Source organism: Diorhabda carinulata, chromosome 6, assembly GCF_026250575.1.
Source record: "Diorhabda carinulata isolate Delta chromosome 6, icDioCari1.1, whole genome shotgun sequence".
Classification (NCBI taxonomy): Eukaryota; Metazoa; Arthropoda; class Insecta; order Coleoptera; family Chrysomelidae; genus Diorhabda; species Diorhabda carinulata.
In genome coordinates, this window is record NC_079465.1 from 29,896,061 (window position 1) to 29,915,971 (window position 19,911).

At 30.9% G+C, this 19,911-nt stretch overlaps 3 protein-coding genes across 3 annotated transcripts; all 3 read left to right on the top strand.

The window, feature by feature from the left end:
• Window positions 1-1,012: 1,012 nt before the first annotated feature.
• On the top strand, window positions 1,013-7,773 carry LOC130895830 (zinc finger protein 761-like). Its single transcript, XM_057803380.1, has 4 exons — window positions 1,013-1,605; window positions 2,689-4,098; window positions 5,015-5,362; window positions 5,861-7,773. The coding sequence occupies exons 1-4, from the start codon at window positions 1,251-1,253 to the stop codon at window positions 7,771-7,773; spliced, it is 4,026 nt and encodes a 1,341-aa protein (XP_057659363.1). The 5' UTR covers window positions 1,013-1,250.
• A 974-nt stretch (window positions 7,774-8,747) lies between these two features.
• LOC130895520 (zinc finger protein 271-like) lies at window positions 8,748-12,817 on the top strand. The gene is made up of 2 exons (XM_057802861.1): window positions 8,748-9,550; window positions 9,949-12,817. Exons 1-2 carry the CDS (start codon window positions 9,124-9,126, stop codon window positions 12,198-12,200), a joined length of 2,679 nt encoding a protein of 892 aa, XP_057658844.1. The 5' UTR covers window positions 8,748-9,123; the 3' UTR covers window positions 12,201-12,817.
• Window positions 12,818-13,596: 779 nt separating this feature from the next.
• On the top strand, window positions 13,597-19,837 carry LOC130895305 (gastrula zinc finger protein XlCGF57.1-like). Its single transcript, XM_057802527.1, has 2 exons — window positions 13,597-14,348; window positions 17,196-19,837. The coding sequence occupies exons 1-2, from the start codon at window positions 13,955-13,957 to the stop codon at window positions 18,626-18,628; spliced, it is 1,827 nt and encodes a 608-aa protein (XP_057658510.1). The 5' UTR covers window positions 13,597-13,954; the 3' UTR covers window positions 18,629-19,837.
• The last annotated feature ends 74 nt before the right edge of the window (window positions 19,838-19,911 follow it).

Genomic DNA, 19,911 nt, shown 5'->3' on the forward strand with positions numbered 1-19,911 from the left:
CATTGCAGAACTTTGTCAGTTTTTAGCTATCATCCAAAAAGTGATGAATAAAATTAGAATTAATTTCCACCGCTTTTTACTCCATAGTTTTTTTTTGACTTATGACACTATTTCAACGGCGATATGATATAATGCCATGTATGATAAAAAAAACAAGATCATGACAATGTTATTCCTTCTAACCAAATTTACATCGACTGCGGGATCTGAACCGACCTAATTAAAATATTTTAATATCTAATTCAGTTTTTTTTGTTTGAAAATAGCACCCTAACATCTGGCCGAATTTGCCCAAATTTCTGTCCGTATTTACCACTAATATCTAATTAATTTTACCTGAAATATTCCAATCTTTTTCTGTCTCTCAAATTTTAGTGTTAAACTTAATTGAAACCAATATCAAGAAAGTTAAGTATAAATTTGCATTAAACATTAATGAATTTATCATCTAAATAGTTCGCCGTTTTCAAGAATGGGTTGACAACGTTGTTATGTGTTGTTCATAAAGAGTGTATATATAATAGAAAACTTTACTACGTTTATTTTATTTAAGTTATTCTTGTCTCTTGGCACGTCGTTGATGATAATAATAATCATGGGATTGACATATGACATATGATGTTCTTTGTGATATCGATATGAGTGAATATTAGTGACGTTTTCATAGTTTCCTTATTTTTGAATTATTAGAGGAATATATATATATATATATATATATATATATATATATATATATATATATATATATATATATATATATATATATATATATATATAATGTAATTAAATTATAAAAAGGTCAAAAAAACCATCAGCTAATCGAATTTGTCAATTGATATACAAGGATTGTATCATATGACTATGATCCGTTCACTTTGATTCGAATTACTTTCTGAACACTTCTAGTGCGATTCAATCGGTTTATAAACTGATTCTGAATCAGACTCGCGAACAAATTATTGAAATGATTTATCAATCAATCTGAAAAGTTGTTCTATGATACTGTTGTTGTTCTATGGTAACATGAAATGACATAATTTGATGTTGACGTTATTAATGTTTGTTTTCACAATTAACTTTTATTGTTGGAAAGGCGTTGTTGTTGTTTCGTGTTAAGCAATTTCAAAATTCTCTTCACCTCAAACATTTAAACAATTGAATGTAAATACAAAAATAAAAACAAAAGCCAAGGTAGCAAATTTATAGTTTTAATAATGGATGTAATGGATTGTACTCTCATAATGTAAGAAATGGAAAATAATATGAAAGTTGAAAACCAAATAGAGGAAAATGGATTGGCTTTTATAAAACAGGAAAATTGCGCTTATCATGAGCTGGATTTGAATGAAGAAATTATTAATAAGGAAGAGAATATTTGTAACGAGAATGTGAGGGAAGATTTGGAGGAAAAACCAATTTTAATTGAACAAAATGATCTAATTATAAATTTAAATAACTTTAAACAAGAAACTATCGATGAAAATACTGATTTAATAGATAATAGCAATGAAGAAATTGAAAGAGAATATAATATTTCTTATTATAAATATGAATGCAATGAAAACAAATCAAAAGATTCATATAGGAGACGAATTAGATTAAAAGGTAAGTTTATTTGTAATATGTGATGATGATAATTTAAATTGAAATTTTTTTATTATTTTAAATAAGTCTAACATCTATTGCCCCAAGTAGAGAATAGAAGATGTTAAATAACCATGATGCTGTTGAAATCAATTTCTTTCGAGTTTCTTGTTTTCTTTGTTGATTTATTTAGTTGGTCAAATCTGGATATTGCTAATGTGACTTTTTTCATTTTTGTTGGACATAAACTATATAATATTTCAATTTCGATCAAATCATTATTTAGAGCATTTATACAAGGTTAAAGCATTGCAGTACAAGTTTCTGATGTCATACATAAAATTTATGAAGTTCTTATATGTGAATTAATAGTTACTACCTCAAAGGTCACTTTTTAAAAAGATACTTTATTAGAACAGCGAAAAGACACTATTAACAACTAAAATTACAATAGCAACCAACTAAATATATATAATTTTGCAAAGATTATCAGTTCTGTGAAATTTTTGTTGAATTATAAATCAGCAACTTATGTTTGTTATCAGCTGGCACCGACCTTTTAAGGTATCGTGATTTATACAGTTGTTCTGGATTGTGCTGGGTTTGTTCTATGCCGTTGAAAAAATTATTTTTCACGAAATTTGAGGAAAATCATTTTTTGTTTTAATAGTTCTAAATTGTTCTGAAGAGCTTCGTTCCAAAAAAATTTGCTTTTTGAAAGTTTTACAATTTTTACATATTTATGAAAATAATTATTTTCTGAATGCATTTTTGAAAAGGAATTGAAAAAAAAAAAATGTATTTAATTTCTTGACGGGAGCTATGAAAAATCATACCCGTATGATTGAAAATGTTTTTTTGTTGGGCTCTTTGGTAGAGACAGTTTTGAAGCTACTTTCTTCCCAATTATAGAGAAGGAGGCCCTTCTTTTATGGTTACTCTCTATTAAGAACACAAGGTTTTTGTTTTTCCAGGACCTTAAACTTCCCTAATCCCAACCAAAAATTATCCATAGTATCTCTATATCTCTTCCGGCGTTCTTCTAATCCAAAACAATTTCCAAGATTTCGTCACAACTTTTCTTATATATTTTCAATAATTCAGGAACATTGTATAATGAAAAATATGCGGAAATTAAAGGGGTTATTATCTGTCAATTATGTGGAAATATGTACGTGAAAAAAGAAGAATTTCTTTTACATGCGTCAACAAAACTTCATTTAAAAAAGAAGAAATGTTATAAAAATGAAGTTAAGAAGAAAAAAGGTGAAAGAAGGCAAACAATTACAAGATCTGATTCCATTAAAGAAGAAATAATATCCAAAGATGAATTAAAGAAGGAAAAACCAGATATTGAAAATAGTACACAAGGTATCGATGATATATCAATTGAAGGTAAAGTTTGTATAAGGAGAAATTATTCAAATGTACACTTGTCTCAACACATAGGAAAAAAACCGTTTAAATGTGAAATTTGTTCAAAATCTTTCTTATACAAATCGAATTTATCTTCTCACATGAAATTTCATACTGGGAAGAATTTATATCAATGTGAAAATTGTTCGAAGTCCTATGCTCATAAATATTTGTTGATAAATCATATACGGAAACATACTGGGGAAAAACCATTTAAGTGTGACATTTGTTCAAAAGGTTTTCCAGCTAAAGAGAATTTACAAAAGCATATTAAATATTGTCATACAGGTGAAAAGCATAAACATCAATGTGAAGTTTGCTTAAAAAAATTTGTATTTAAAAGAGAATTTAAATCACATATGAGTTTACATAAAGATGAGAACCTGTTGAAATGTCAAATTTGTTCAAAATTATTTTCCCAGGATTATTTGTTTCCCAATGATCACACTGAAGAAAAACCATTTAAATGTGAAATTTGTTCAAAATCTTCTCCAAATGAAGAAAAGACGAGATCAAGATCCCCCGTAATAAATACTTGTTCTAAATCTCTTCCGGTTGAAGATAATTCACAAAGTTTTGAAAACCTACATAAATGTGATGTTTGTTCAAGATATTTCCAAACTCTATCATCCCTGAACAAGCATTTATTACAGCACACTGGAGAAAAACCGTTTAAATGTGAAATGTGTTCAAAATCTTTTTTTCACAAAGGTAATTTGAATTCTCATATGAAAATTCATACTGGGAAGAATTTGTATCGATGTGAAACTTGTTCCAAATCTTATGTTCATAAATATTTGTTGATAAATCATGTACGGAAACACACTGGGGAAAAACCATTTAAATGTGACATTTGTTTGAAGTCCTTCCCTGCTAAGGTAAATTTAAGTAAACACGAGCAAAGTCACTGGGCTAAAAACCGATATAAATGTGATATTTGTTCAAAATGTTTCTCAAGTGTATCTACTCTGAACTGTCATTTGATTTCTCATGAAGTAGATGAACCGTTAAATTGTGATCTTTGTTCGACATCGTTTCAATTTGAAGACGAATTAAATTCACATATGCGTTTTCATACAGGGGAACCTCTTAAATATATATAAAAAAACATATACAGTGTCGCTTACCATTAATACATTTAAGATGTTATACACTAGGGCCTCGGTAATCCGGAGGGAAAAAACAAGACCCTAAAACACATGTTTAACTTTAGTTTTTTTAATCAATTTTTTACATTCGCACTTCATATTAAAAGCCCCGTCTCTAAATCGACGGAAAAACGACTTCGTGGCTATCAAATTCGTTATCTTCAGCCCATTTCAAAGCAAAGTTTAAAGCCCCTACTACCTCTAAATTACCAACTTTTTTGGATCGTGTTCAAAACGTTTTAAGTTTTAAGGTTATGTGTACTTTTGGTATCTTATGCGTTCCACAAAGTACATATAAAGTAACTCTTATGTGTTATTTTCGAAAACATGGGTGCTCCACGAGCTTTAAAATTGTGTTTTATACACAAATTGTAGAATTGACGTTATGAGAACATTCATTTCAAATTCTTATGTTTACTAATAAGACTAAGATAGTGAGATGTATAGTTTCAAAGACGTGTATTCGTATTTTATAGTCAGTTAATAAAGTAACTTGTATTTCGGACACTACAACAAATAATTAGTTTGTGTGCCAAAGTCATAAGCGTCGATCTAATGGGTTTCGTGCCCATGATGCGTTCACTTCGATTCGAATTACTTCCTGAACATTGGATTAATCAACATTCTGAAAAGTAGTTCTGTGATATTGTATTCTATGGTAACGTAAAATGACAAGTGAAACGCATAACCTGACGTCGACATCATTAGTGCTTGTTTATTTAGTTAGATTTATTGTTAAGTTGTTGTTAACTCGTGCTAAACAACTATATTTAAATAATAATGAAAAGTCGAATTTTGACAAAAATAGAAAAATTGAAGCGAAGGTAACAAATTTATGATTTTAATAACTACTTAAGGAGTGTAAGAAATGGAAAATAATAAGAAAATTGGTAAACAAATCGAGAGCTCTACGGAAAATGGATTAGTTTTTATAAAACAGGAAAACTGTGCTTATCAAGAGCTGGATTTGAACGGACAAACTATTTTTAAGGAAGAGAATATTTGTAACGAGAATGTGAAGGAAGATGTGGACGAAAAACCAATTTTAATTGAACAAAATGTTAATGTTAAACAAGAAACTATCGATGAAAATACTGATTTAATAGATAAAAGCAATGAAGAAATTGAAAGAGAATATAATATTTCTGATTATCGATATGAATGCAATGAAAACAAATTAAAAGATTCATATATGAGACAAATTAGATTAGAAGGTAAGTTTATTTGTAATATATGATGATAATAACTTGAATTAAATTTTTTTAATTAGCTTGTTGTTAGTTAGTTGCTAGTAGTTAGTTGTTAAATAATCCTGATACTCTTGGAATCATTTTTTTTTTCATCAAGTGTCTAGTCGTCAGCTAAACTTATGAATAACAAATTAGTTATCCGATTATTAAAAAATTTTCACCTAGTGATCATTAGTTATATGAATAAATTAATTTAAAATTTTATTATTGCATTTGTTGAACGTAATAATTAATTATCAAATAAATTGAATTAAAAATTTAATTACCAAGGTGTATGGATTTAATTTTGTGTACAAGTTAACTCATATATTATGCGAGTTTGCAGCATGTGTTACTTTACCAGGTTATTACAAAAAATTTGAATTCAAAAATTTATACATTAGTGTTTTTTGAATGATTTTTTCAGCGTGAAATTTAAAACAATTTCTTCACAACTTTTCTTATATCTTTTCAATAATTCAGGAACGTTGTACAATGGAAAATATGCGGAAATTAAAGGGGTTATTATCTGTCAATTATGTGGAAATATGTACGTGAAAAAAGAAGAATTTCTTTTACATGTGTCTACAAAGCTTTATTTAAAAAAGAAGAAATGTTATGAAAATGAAGTTAAGAAGAAAAAAGTTGAAAGAAGGCAAATAATTACAAGATCTGATTCAATTAAAGAAGAGTTAAAGAAGGAAATACCAGATATTGAAAATAGTACACAAGGTATCGATGATATATCAATTGAAGGTAACGTTTGTATGAGGAAAAATTCGAATGCACATTTGTCTCAACACATAGGAAAAAAACGATTCAAATGTGAAATTTGTTCAAAATCTTTTTTACACAAATCGAATTTGACTTCACACATGAAATTCCATACTGGAAAAAATTTATTTAAATGTCAAACTTGTTTGAAAATATACACTCATAAATATCTGTTGATCAACCACTTGCGACAGCACACTGGGGAAAAACCATTCAAATGTGACATTTGTTTCAAAGGTTTTCCAGCTAAAGAGAATTTACAAAAGCATATTAAACAATATCATACAGGTGAAAAGCATCGGTGTGAAGTTTGCTTAAAAAATTTTGTATTTAAAAGAGAATTGAAATCTCATATGAGTTTACATACAGAAGAAAAACTGTTAAAATGTCAAATTTGTTCAAAATTCTTCTCCCAGGAGTATTTGTTTGACAATGACTCAAGTTATCATACTGGAAATTATCCATTTAAATGTGAAGTTTGTTCAAAATCTTCTCCAAATGAAGAAAATTCGAGATCAAGATCTCCCGTATTAAATACTTGTCCTAAATATCTTCCAGTTGAAGATAATTCACTGAATGAAAACCTACATAAATGTGATATTTGTTCAAGATATTTCCAAACTGTATCCTCCTTGAACAAGCATTTATTACAGCACACTGGAGAAAAACCGTTTAAATGTGAAATTTGTTCAAAATCTTTTTTTCACAAAGGTAATTTGAATTCCCACATGAAAATTCATACTGGGAAGAATTTGTATCAATGTGAAACTTGTTTGAAGTCCTATGCTCATAAATATTTGTTGATAAATCATATACGGAAACACACCGGTGAAAACCCATTTAAATGTGACGTTTGTTCGAAATGTTTTCCAGCTAAGGAAAATTTAAATAAACATGAGCAAAGTCACGGGGCTAGAACCCGACATAAATGTGAAATTTGTTCAAAATCTTTCGCAAGAATATCTACTTTGAACAGCCATTTGCTTTGGCACAATGGAGAAGAACCGTTTAAATGTGAAATTTGTTCGAAATCGTTCCAATTTAAAGGGCAATTAAATTCACATATGCGTTTTCATACAGGGGAAAATTCGTTCAAATGTGAAATTTGTTCAAAATCATTCCCTTATAAATATTTATTGACCAACCACATGAGGCAGCACACAGGAGAGAAACCCTTCAAATGTGACATTTGTTCCAAATCTTTTTTCCACAAAAGTAATTTAAATTCACACATGCGACTTCACACCGGAGAAAATTTGGTGAAATGTCAATTTTGTTCAAAAGTTTATGCCAATAAGCATTCGTTGGCCGACCACTTACGGAAACACACGGGTGAAAAACCTTTTAAATGTGACATTTGTACAAAATCCTATGCATATAAAGAATCGTTAATATATCATTCACATAAACACACGGGAGAAAGATTTTTTAAATGTAACGTTTGTTCCAAATCGTTCCCAGCTGAACATAATTTAAAAAAACATATGCAGTGTCACTTAAACGACACTACATACAAATGCGGCATTTGTTCACGCTCTTTTACAACAAAGTCTAACCTAAACAGACATTTGTTTTTACATAATGGTGAAAAACCCCTCAAAAGCGAAATTAATCACGAGTAACTATATTTTGAAGGTAGATTTTTGGAGAAAACAATCCAGTGTGATATAATTTTAAAAACCCAACAGGTTACAAAAATAAAATTTAACTGCTAACTGCAGAATAATTAACTTCATTGAAATGTTATAAATAAAATTGCCTTGGCAGTCAACGTGTTAAATAAATTTTACTTACGGTTTTTTCCAAAAAAAAAAGATGGAACCAACACAAATATTCCATACTATTTCAGAAACACTGTATAATTATAAATTTTGATATAAATTTATATCTATTTAATCAAATTATTCACTTTATAGGTAATTTAATTGTGTGTTTGTTAGTCTATTAATATTTTATGAAATGTTTTCCATATTATAACTCTTTCTAGTTATTAAGTTTTAGTTCTTGTATTTCTTTATCCTGAGTAGAAATAAAATATTATTCACTACACGTTATTTTGAATTCTACCTCTATTACATCCATATATGATAACAATATCAATTTTATTCACTTAACGTCTTAATACTTGAAACTAACAAGTGATATTGTTAAATTTGAACATCCCTTCCATTAGAAAGTTTGACAGATGACAGTTGATTTAAACGTACATAAAGCTACGGATATCAAATGCCTATAAATATCGTTAATTTCTTTTTGAGGCTCGTCAGACGTTGTAAATATCGTAGATTGGAGAAATCCGAATAGCCAACTTAGAATAACTTTTTTAATGTAAAAATTAGGTATATTAAAACCATAGATATCAACATTATGTCATTCAATCTATCGAATTAAGCCTAAGAATCATAGAAATAGTAATATTATTAATATGTCTATGATTGGAACAATCAATTTTATTGAAAAATTGAATGTTCGTTACAACAAATAAACGTGGATTAATTCAAGACTATATAAATGATTCAAAATTAGCATTTGCGAATACTATGTTTTTAAACTAGGAGGACAATTTTAGGAAACCTGAATCACACTACTATAAATCACTAGAAAAGTTACTAAATTGGAAGCGATGACAAAATACTATTCACCTTACAAACTTCTTGTTGGGATATATTCCTGATTCGTCAGTTACACAGACCACACTGTGGTCTGTGGTCAGTTATATAGAACTATACAATAGGCACATAAAGAAAATAATCTGTTAGATGTTCTTATTTTTGTGGTCTTTAGTGACAGGTTAACTTCATAATTAATTGTAGTTGTAAATTGTTTACGGGAAGAATGTTTGGTAACAACTGTAATGTTTATGCTGTATTAAGATTCACATCATAAATTATTTTACATATAAAGAAAATTATTAAAAAATAGAAACTACAAATGTGTGTCAAGTGTTAAATAGTTGCTTTTGAATATATGAAATGGAAAATAATATGGAAGACAATGACCTAATAGTGAGTTCGACGGAAAATGAATTAATTTGTGTAAAACAGGAGAATAGTGACGATCTTGAATTGGGAATAGATCAAACTAGCTTCAAAGAAGAAATCAATATTTTTAAAGAGAATGTGGAGAAAGATTTTGTTGCAAAACCAATTCCACAAACTTCAAGTGTTTTAATTGAAAATACTCAATATATCAAAGAAGATTTGGATAAAAAAACAATTTTGCCTGTATGGGGTGCTTTAATAGAAAATACGCATAGTATTAAACAAGAGGAAAATGATTTAATTACCGATTTCGTGAATGAATATAATGTTCAATATAAATCAGATTGCAATTACTTTGATGAACAGTATCGAAGAAATGAAAACAAAAGGAAATATAGCGGGCCAATTAAATTTAGAGGTAAGCAACATACATTTTATTTGGAATCACTTGATTTATTGAGAGCTTGTTTCCAACTAGTACAGTCATGCTAGTTAATTCTGATGTCTTCCTACCTTCTCAGGTGTAAGGCTTGTGGGGGTGATTTATTTATTTATACTGTGTTTTTCTTATAAATCTCATTTCTGTTTCGATGTATTTAAAACTCTATTTTTAATTCTTTTAATTTTATCTTATGTGTATTCTTCTTTACATAAAGCTCCTATTCTGTTTATTAGTTTTTCTTCTATAACTCTGTATTCTAGGATTTTCTATGTCATTTCAATTAACTCTTTAGATTGCCTTTTCATGTTAGGCTAAGATATGGACTAAGCATATGTAATTATTAGAAAAACTTCTTACATATTTCCAAATTTTAGGAAAATTATTCGATGGAAAATATTTGAGTAAACATGATAAGTTTAATGGGATTTTTGTGTGTCAAGGATGTGGAAATATGTATGTAAAAATGGAGGAATATCATCTACATATTTCAACAAAACATTTTGTGAAAACTAAAAAGAAAGTTGTTGATAAAACGCAATTAATATCGACTGTTTCAATTAAAAAAGAAATCGATTTTGATAATACTCCATTCAAATGTAATATTTGCTCTAAAACTTTCGAGCAACCAAATAATTTGAGTATACACTTGTGTCAACACACTGAGAAAAATTCTTTCAAATGTGAAATTTGTTCTAAATATTTTCCAAGTAAATATAATTTGAAAAGGCATAAACGATGGCACACAATTGATAAACCGTATGAATGTGATGTCTGTTCGAAATTATTCATCTATAAATTTCTATTGACACATCATTTACGTCAGCACACGGGGGAAAAACCTTACAAATGTGATAAATGTACAAAATCCTATGCACATAAAGAATCGTTGGTATACCATTCACGTACACACACGGGCGAAAGACCTTATAAATGTGACATTTGTTCAGAATCATTCAAAACAAAATTTTCTTTAAATACTCATTCACACATTCACACTGGTAAAAAACCGTTTAATTGTGAAATTTGTTCAAAATCCTTCGCATACAAGGAATCGTTGGTATATCATTTACGTACACACACAGGAGAGAGACCTTTCAAATGTGATATCTGTTCGAAATCCTTTCCTGCTAAGAGCACTTTACAGAAACATAAGACATGTCACACAGACGAAAGACCGTTCAAATGTGACGTTTGTTCGAAAACATTCAAATTAAAATCGTCCTTAAACGTTCATTTGCAGATTCACACTGGAAAAAAACCTTTTGATTGTAAAATTTGTTCCAAAGCTTTTGGCGACAAAAAAAATTTAAAGGCGCATATAGGTATCCACATAGGAGAAAAACCGTTTAAATGTGACAAATGTCTAAAATCGTTTTTATGTAAAAGCCATTTGAAATCGCATACGCGTTTCCATACAAGGGAAAATTTGTACGAATGTGATATTTGTTCAAAATCGTATGCATATAAGGAATCCTTAATATATCATTTACGTACACACAGAGGGGAAAAACCTTTCAAATGTGAAATTTGTTTGAAATCTTATACCCAAAAACAGTTGTACATTCGTCACTTGCGTGGGCACACGGGGGAAAAACCTTTCAAATGTGATAATTGTTCAAAATCTTATGCACATAAAGAATCATTAATATATCACTTACGTACACACAAAAAAGAAAAACCTTTCAAATGTGACATATGTTCAAAAACCTATGCACATAAAGAATCATTAAAGTATCATTTAAATACACACACGGGGGAAAGACCATATAAATGTGACATTTGTTCGAAATCCTATACACATAAAGAATCGTTAATATATCATTCACGTACACATACAGAAGAAACACCATTCAAATATGAAATTTGTTCAAAATCCCTTCCTGGTGAAAGCACTACACAAAAACATGAAAAATGTCACACAGATGAAAGTCCATATAAATGTGATGTTTGTTTGGTAACCTTCAAAGCGAAATATTCCCTAAACAAACATTCCCAGATTCACTCTAATCAGAAACTGTTTAATTGTGAAATTTGTTCAAAATCTTTCCCACAAAAAAACAGTCTAACATCACATATGCTTATCCATGTAGGGGAAAAACCGTTTAAATGTGAAGTTTGTTCAAAATCTTTTACCCGAAAACGTTTATTCATATTTCACTTACGTAGGCACATGGGAGAAAAACCTTTCAAATGTGATATTTGTTCTAAATCGTACGCACATAAAAAATCGTTAATAAATCATTTACTCACACACAAGGAGGAAAATCCTTTCAAATGTGACATTTGTTCAAAAACCTATGCGTATAAAGAATCATTGGTACACCATTTAAATACACACACGGAGGAAAGACAGTATCAATGTGAAATTTGTTCGAAATCGTTTCTACTTAAAAATAGTTTAAAACAACATATGCAATGTCACGCACATAAATGTGAAATTTGTTCGGAAACTTTTAAAACAATGTCTAACCTAAACAGTCATTTGCTTTCGCATAATGAAAATAACCCCTTTAAATGCGACATTTGCTTGCAAGATTTTTCTCAGAAACGATCCCCGAGTAGCTATTTGCGCTTCCACATTTGTGAAAAACCCATTAAATGTGAAGATCAATCCGACTCTAAATAAATCCGAACAAGTAATGAAATTTAGTATCGAAAACCAGAAGAGTGGTCTCACTAAGCCCTTTCCTGGACAACTTGTTTACTATCCCTATCCATTCCCATAATTTCAAATTTCTCGCCCCCCCCCTAGCTTCCCTTATTCTTTCCCAACCCATCAAACTATGGGCGCTAGTGTTAGGGTCGAGAATAGCCAAGAGGTAACACAATAAACAAACATATGTACACATATACCATCAAAACATATGCACAAAACGTAAAATTAAACTTTCGCGTGCGCTTAATCTCTAGGAGTAGCCAACTTAATTAAAAAGATTTTTGTTATAAATAAAATTGCCTTGGCAGTCAACGTGTTAAATAAATTGTACTTACGGTTTTTTCCAAAAAAAAAAAAAAATAGAACCAACACAAATATTTCATACTATTTTAGAAACACCGTATAATTATTAATTCTGATATAAATTTATATCCATTTAATCAAATTCTTCACTTTATAGGTAATTTAATTGTGTGTTATTCTATAAATATTTTATGGAATATGTTCCATATTATAACTCTTTCTAGTTATTAAGTTTTAGTTCTTGTACTTCTTGATCCTGAGTAGAAATAAAATATTATTCACTACACGTTATTTTGAATCCTACCTCTATTACACCCATGATATGATGATATACGATAACAATATTAATTTTTTTCACTAAACATCTTAATACGCGTAACTCACAAGTTATACGGTTAGATTTAAACTTTCCTTCCACTAGTAAGTTTGACAAGTGACAGTTGTTTAGAACATACATAAAGCTATGTCTTCACAGCATCACATGTCTATAAATATTAATTAATCAATAAGTCTGAAACTAAAATTTTTGTGCTCGGCCGACGTTATATATCACATAACCTACCTTAATATCGTGGATAGAACAATCATAAGTAAACAATATAGCCTCCTAATAACTTTTTTTAGTGCACAACAAGGACTATTAGAATCATAGATATAAGGTTGGTTCTTGGTAGCTACACTCGCAGAACTAAATCAGGAAGTGTACAGTAAAGCGTTCTTTGTAGCAGAACCAGTGCTAGTGTCTCTGTTCTTAATAGCAGTGCAAGAGAACTAGCTCACCCAGTCACTGTACTGTTTGCACTGGGTCTAGAGTCAGTTCAGCCAGTGCAGTGCAATAAGTGTAATCTGGAAACGGTGGCACTACACCTTCATCATCAGACGAATGTAAAATATCAAAAAGTAAAACTACAAGGTCTGAATCACATCAAATACAAAATCAACAAATGCCTCATTGCTCTCTGCACTATATCGTTCTTTGTATCCGATCGAACTAATTCTATACACTCATGAACTAGCCCGCACTGGTCCAGTTCAGTAGAGTTCCGGTGCAGCTACCAAGAGCAAACCTATAGTGATATTATTATGTTTATGATTAGAACTAGACTGGTTCGTTACAACAAATAAACCTGGATTAATCTAAGTCTGTATAAACTATTCCAAATAAGCATTTGTGGAAATTATACCCTGTTTTTATATATTTATATATATAATAACTAGAAAAGATTTTTTATTCGTAATTCGTATAATTTCAAAGAACTATACAAAAAAACTAGAAAATAATAATCAGTGATATATGCTCTTATGTTTTTGTGGTCTTTAGAGACAGGTTAACTTCATAATTAATTGTAATTGTCTTGTTTACGGGAAGAATGTTTGGTAACAAACGTAAAGTGTTGAATAGTTACTTTTGAATATATGAAATGGATAATAATATGGAAGACAATGACCAAATCGTGAATTCGACGGAAAATGAATTATGTATAAAACAGGAGAACAGCTTCAAGGAAGAAATCGATATTTTCAACGAGAATGTGGAGAAAGATTCTGATGAAAAACCAATTCCACATACATCATGTGTTTTAATGGAAAATAAACAAAATATCAAAGAAGATTTGGATAAAAAACCAATCTTACCTGTATTGGGTGCTTTAATAGAAAATACGCATAGTTTTAAACAAGAGGAAAATGATGATTTAATTACCGATTTCTTGAATGAGTATAATGTTCAATATAAAATAGATTGCAATTACTTTGATCAACAGTATGGAAGAAATGAAAACAAATGGAAATATAGGAGGCCTATTAAATTTAGAGGTAAGTAACATACATGATTATATCCTCAATAAAAATATATTTGGAATCATTTGATTTGTTGAGAGCTTGTAACATAGTTCCCAACTAGAACAATTGTTTTGTTATTTAATTATGATGCCTTTCTACCTTTTCAGGTGTAAGGCTTGTGGGGGTGGTTTATTTATTATTCTCTGTTTTTCTTTTGAATCTCTCTTCTGTTTTTTGTATTTGCTTTTTTATGTGTGAGTTTTCATATCTTTGATTCAATTGTCAATATGGGTGTCTACATTGTTTTATTTTTGGTTAGAAACTATAATTTTCTCTTTAATTTGTATTGATTTTATTTTTTTCTAGAGCATAATTATTAGTAATTAGTTTATTCATTTCTGATAATGCTGAATTTTAGGTACTATCTATTCTGTAGGAATATGACCTACAATTAGTTCCTTTTGAATTTGGAACTAGCGATATTATAAATTCATTCCTTCTCATGCCCCTGTACATGTTGAGAACAAAAAATGTACTATTAAATAAAAAAAAATCATATTGCAAATTAGATTTTAATCAAAGCCTCAGAAGTCTGTTTTTCATCAATATTTTGTCATTAAACAATGTAAATCAAAACCTAAGTCGTTTTCCAACAAATGAGTCAAATCAGGCAAAAAAACTAATAGTTTACATCAGTGGTTCCCAAACTATGGGTTGTAGGAGAAATTTGGATGGGTCAAGGAAACAAATGATTAGAAACACTTTTTATTTCTTACTTATTTTTAACTTTTAACTACAAAATCAAAAATACTTCTTTGAAAAAATTAATATCTGAAGATTTATTTACTGAAAAGGAAACAAAAAAATCAGCCGAATTCCTCTTTCTAATAAAACTATAAAAACAAAAATAGATGAAAAGTCAGATGCAGTAAAACAGTCAGTGGTTACAGTTTTGAAACAAAATGAGTCAAAAATAACAGGGGAAGAGATTTTTGAATGTTTCGATGAGTTTATTAAAGATAATGAAATAAAATGGACAAAATGTGTTGGACTGATGACTCGTGCTAAGTCTGGGGTCTACTTAGGTTTGATTGCCAGAGTGAGTGAGCCTGAAAGAAAGACTTGCTTCATAGTGAAGTACGGGGGCTCTCAAGAGCTTCGTGATGGATTAAGATTATTTTTGATGGAAAATGACGATGGGGAAAAATTTTTGGAAATGCTACATGATGAAAACTGGCTAATACAGCTTGTATATTAAAGTGACGTTTCCAGTACCCTCAACATTCTCAATTTCACACTTCAAGGAAAGGACGTCCACACGTTCTATGTGTAAGATAAGATCGAAGCATTAAAAAACTTGAAAGATGGGCCGACAAAATGGAAAAAAATGCTTTTGATGTCTTAAACTTGATTCTATTTTGGATAAAGGCCAGGGGGGAGTATATAGTTCTTTCGAACATAGCTTTGAAAGAGCTGATGGGGTTTTCAACACACTATTTGTGTGAGAGGGCATCCTCTACTTTGGTATATTTAAAAAATATTTACAGAAAAAGCTTTAAACTTTCAATCCAGACATAGAGTTTCTTGTAAATCATAAACACCAGCCCCACAAGTCTTTTTTAATTTTTTTTTATTATTTATTAGTTTAATTTCAAGATTTTGAATTAAAAGTGTTTTTTCGTACTCTGTTTTGTCTTCATTTTTTTTACATTTGTTTTTATTCAAGTCCGAAGAGAAATTTCGCGATAATAATTAAAAATATTAATTATTGTAGTGATATGTGGGTCAAATTTTCCAAATTTTCCAAATTAATGTGGGTCCATGGACAAAACAGTTTGGGTACCACTGGTGTACATTTCCAATTAATTATGGCCTATGTTTTAATAGAACAGTCACTTTTTTAAATATTTCTTTGTATTCCACGCAGTATTTAGTTAAAAATCATCATCATATAGTCCAAGGGCTCCAACCAAAAAAGTACGTTCTGAAAAAAAACGTACGGGAACAGATATTTTTTTTTAATATGTTCAGGGGTGTCCCTTAAATGTAAATCCAAGTGTGCGTCATGAGGGGGGGGGGCTTCACTTCAGCCGCCATCTTGAAAAACACGTTTTATTACATATCTCGTGAACCGCGCATCGTACGACAAAAATTGTGGAGAACATTATTATAGATAATAACATTTCCCATCTTTTTTATTTGAAACTTTTTTTTATATGACGCATAGATTTTTAATTATAAAGCTCCAAACTTTTTTCAATATGGTTTTTGCTACATATTTAGTATCTAATGGTCAATGATCAATTAAAAATGGTGGTAACTGAATTGTAGAGCATAAAATTTTATATAAATTTCATTGGATACTTGTTCCCGTAGCATTTATAGCAAAAACCATATTGAAAAAAGTTTGGAGCTTTATAATTAAAAACCTATGCGTTGTATAAAAAAAAGTTTCAAATAAAAAAGATGGAAAATATTATTATCTACAATAATGATCAGAACATTTTTTGTCGTACGATGCGCGGTTCGTGAGATATTCGATAAAACGTGTTTTTCAAGATGGCGGCTGAAGTGAAGCCCCCCTCCTCATGACGCACACTTGGATTTACATTTAAGGGACACCTCTGAACGTTTTTTATTAAAAAAAAAACACCCGGCTCTTGGACTATTGAGCGTATTTTGAACAATGACGACCGAATGCAAAATGCAACTTTTGATTCAAGAGGTTTAAATATTATCCGATAGATGTCGTTGTAACCAATTTAAGAGTTAGGAGCTTTGAAGGGTGTTTTCGTCTATTTGTATCAAATCGTCAAAATAATTGTTTAACTTTGGATTTGTGAATGTTCATATCCAAATTTGAGTATTTTCGAATTTCAGGGAAATTATTCGATGGTAAATATTCGGGTGAACATGGGATTTTCGTTTGTCAAGTATGTGGAAAAATGTGCGTGAAAAAAGAAGAATATCTTCTACATACTTCAACGGAACATTTTTTGAAAAATAAAAATAGAGACGTCGATAAAACGCAATTGAAATCGATTAAAAAAGAAATCGATTTTGATAACGACCCAATCGAATTGAATATTTCCTCGAAACCTTCCAACTTGAGTACACACATGATCGAAACACCTTTCAAATGTGACATTTGTTCAAAATCTTATCCATACAGAGGATCGTTGATCTATCATTTACGTACACACACGGACGAAAGGCCGTTCAAATGTGACGTTTGTTCGGTAACCTTCAAAGCGAAATATTCCCTAAACAAACATTCGCAGATCCACACCGGGTTAAAACCGTTTAAATGTGACATTTGTTCGAAATCTTTCGCCCACAAGCAATTATTCAATGGCCACTTGCGCAGACATACCAGGATAAAATCTTTCGAATGTGATTACTGTTCAAAATCCTTTGCGCAAAAAGTGTCGTTGGCAAATCATTTACTTTCCCACACGGGGGAAAAACCGTTTAAATGCGATATTTGTTCGAAATCCTTCCCTTCTAATAACACTCTACAAAAACATAAGAAATGTCACACGGACGAAAGACCGTTCAAATGTGACGTTTGTTCGACAACATTCAAATTTAAATCGTCCCTGAATAAGCATTCGCGTATTCACACTGGTAAAAAACCGTTTAATTGCGAAATTTGTTCAAAATCCTTCGCATACAAGGAATCGTTGGTATACCATTTACGTACACACACAGGAGAGAGACCTTTCGAATGTGACATCTGTTCGAAAGCCTTTCCTTCCAACAAAACTTTACAGAAACATAAGACGTGTCACACGGACGAAAGATCGTTCAAATGTGACGTTTGTTCGAAAACGTTCAAGTTAAAATCGTCCCTCAACTCCCATTCGCAGCTCCATACCGGCGAACAAACTTTCGATTGTAAAATTTGTTCCGAGTCATTTAACGACAAAAAAAATTTGAAAGCGCACGTCGGTGGCCATGCGGCAGAAAAACCGTTCAAGTGTGACAAATGTCCAAAGTCGTTTTTATGCAAAACCCATTTGAAATCGCATACGCGTCTCCATACAAGGGAAAATTTGTACGAATGCGATATTTGTTCAAAATCGTATGCGTATAAGGAATCCTTAATATATCATTTACGCACACACGAGAACAGACCTTTCAAATGTGAAATTTGTCCGGAATCTTTTAGAACGATGTCTAACCTAAACAGTCATTTGGTTTCGCATAGCGAAAACAAAACATTTAAATGCGACATTTGCCTGCAAGATTTTTCAAAGAAACGCTCCCCGAGTAGCTATTTGCGCTTCCACATCTGTGGAAAAACTTATTAAACGTGTCACCAGGTATATTAAGTTCCGGGAAACTGTCGAAAGACTCAAATCCGAACGAGGGTTGTTAAACCGCTCGATGAGACGTAATAACGTCGAAACTAGTCAGTAGTTACACCCTCTCCTTGCATTGGCGTGTTGATATCGAGCTTAACTAGGCTTTTTACACCTACAACTTGTATTACCTTATTCCCTTATACTTTTCCAACCCATCCAAATATGGGCGCTAGTGTTAAGTTCGAGAATGGCGAAGAGGTAACCCAATAAAAACTTTTCGATAACTACTTACACATATACACACATACCATCAAAGCATATGCACAAAACTAAACATTAATCGCGCGCGCCTATTCTCTAGGAGCAGCGTAGCTCCGTTAGAAGAGGCGTTCGATATCTGCTCGTTCCGAATAACCTTGACACTTCGTTGCAAAACGTCTGGCTCGGGTTCGTGTACATATAAATAGGAGGAGGTGTCATAAAAAAAGTAGAAGAACGTAGTTAGGTTATTCTTCTTTCTTAAATGTAAACAAAATGCTTGTTTTTCCTCGTATCCTCTGCCGTTTAATTATTAGACAGGTTAGGTTTTGACAAATCTGTCGTCATTCATTCGATATGTGTTCGTTCCGTTCCCTCTTTCTTCCAATTAGAATCACTGGTTGAACCGCGTTGGAATTTTGAAAATTCTCGACGTTTCGGCTTCCACTTTGAAACTATTATTAAAAGAAGCGGTGGTTATTCGTTCATTGGTAAGAAGTGATCCGATTCCGTGGTCTTAATCTGCCTACTCCACAAACGATTCGCCCCTTTTTTGGTTTATTCCAAGTCCTCATTCAAAACAAAAATAACACTTACACACTCACTGCTGGTATTGAGCTTACTGGGGATCTAGTCGCCTGTACCTTGTTATTTTAGGAAACCTGTTGGGGGGTTTTGGTGAGCGTGGGAAGTATATTATTGGTCGTTGCTCTCTAGTCTTCGTGTATTTGATGGAGGACCTCCTAGATTCGGCATAAGTCAGTGTAGAGCCATAATTGCTGTCATAGTTCTCTTGCTTGTTTCTTCTAATTGGTCCCCTTGTTTTTCACTCCCCTCACAAAAGTTACACCCGGGTATTTTAGTCTTTATCAAAATAATAGAAGTCGAAAAGTAGTTTATATTAAAATATAATAATTCTTTTTAATCCAATGTAGAAAATTAAAATGTAAATTACTACATCCTTTGATTTTTTTTCCTAACAATCCTTCAATAGAAAATGAAATGGCATTTTTACTTACCACAAAGTCCTT

Excerpts from the sequence above, each read along its gene's own strand:
- LOC130895830 (XM_057803380.1), top strand. The coding sequence starts at position 1,251 with ATGGAAAATAATATGAAAGTTGAAAACCAAATAGAGGAAAATGGATTG. Across the intron at positions 4,099-5,014 it reads AGGGGAACCTCTTAAATATA|AAATGGAAAATAATAAGAAA; the intron begins TATAAAAAAACA and ends AAGGAGTGTAAG. Across the intron at positions 5,363-5,860 it reads GAGACAAATTAGATTAGAAG|GAACGTTGTACAATGGAAAA; the intron begins GTAAGTTTATTT and ends TCAATAATTCAG.
- LOC130895520 (XM_057802861.1), top strand. The coding sequence starts at position 9,124 with ATGGAAAATAATATGGAAGACAATGACCTAATAGTGAGTTCGACGGAA. Across the intron at positions 9,551-9,948 it reads CGGGCCAATTAAATTTAGAG|GAAAATTATTCGATGGAAAA; the intron begins GTAAGCAACATA and ends TCCAAATTTTAG.
- LOC130895305 (XM_057802527.1), top strand. The coding sequence starts at position 13,955 with ATGGATAATAATATGGAAGACAATGACCAAATCGTGAATTCGACGGAA. Across the intron at positions 14,349-17,195 it reads GAGGCCTATTAAATTTAGAG|GGAAATTATTCGATGGTAAA; the intron begins GTAAGTAACATA and ends TTCGAATTTCAG.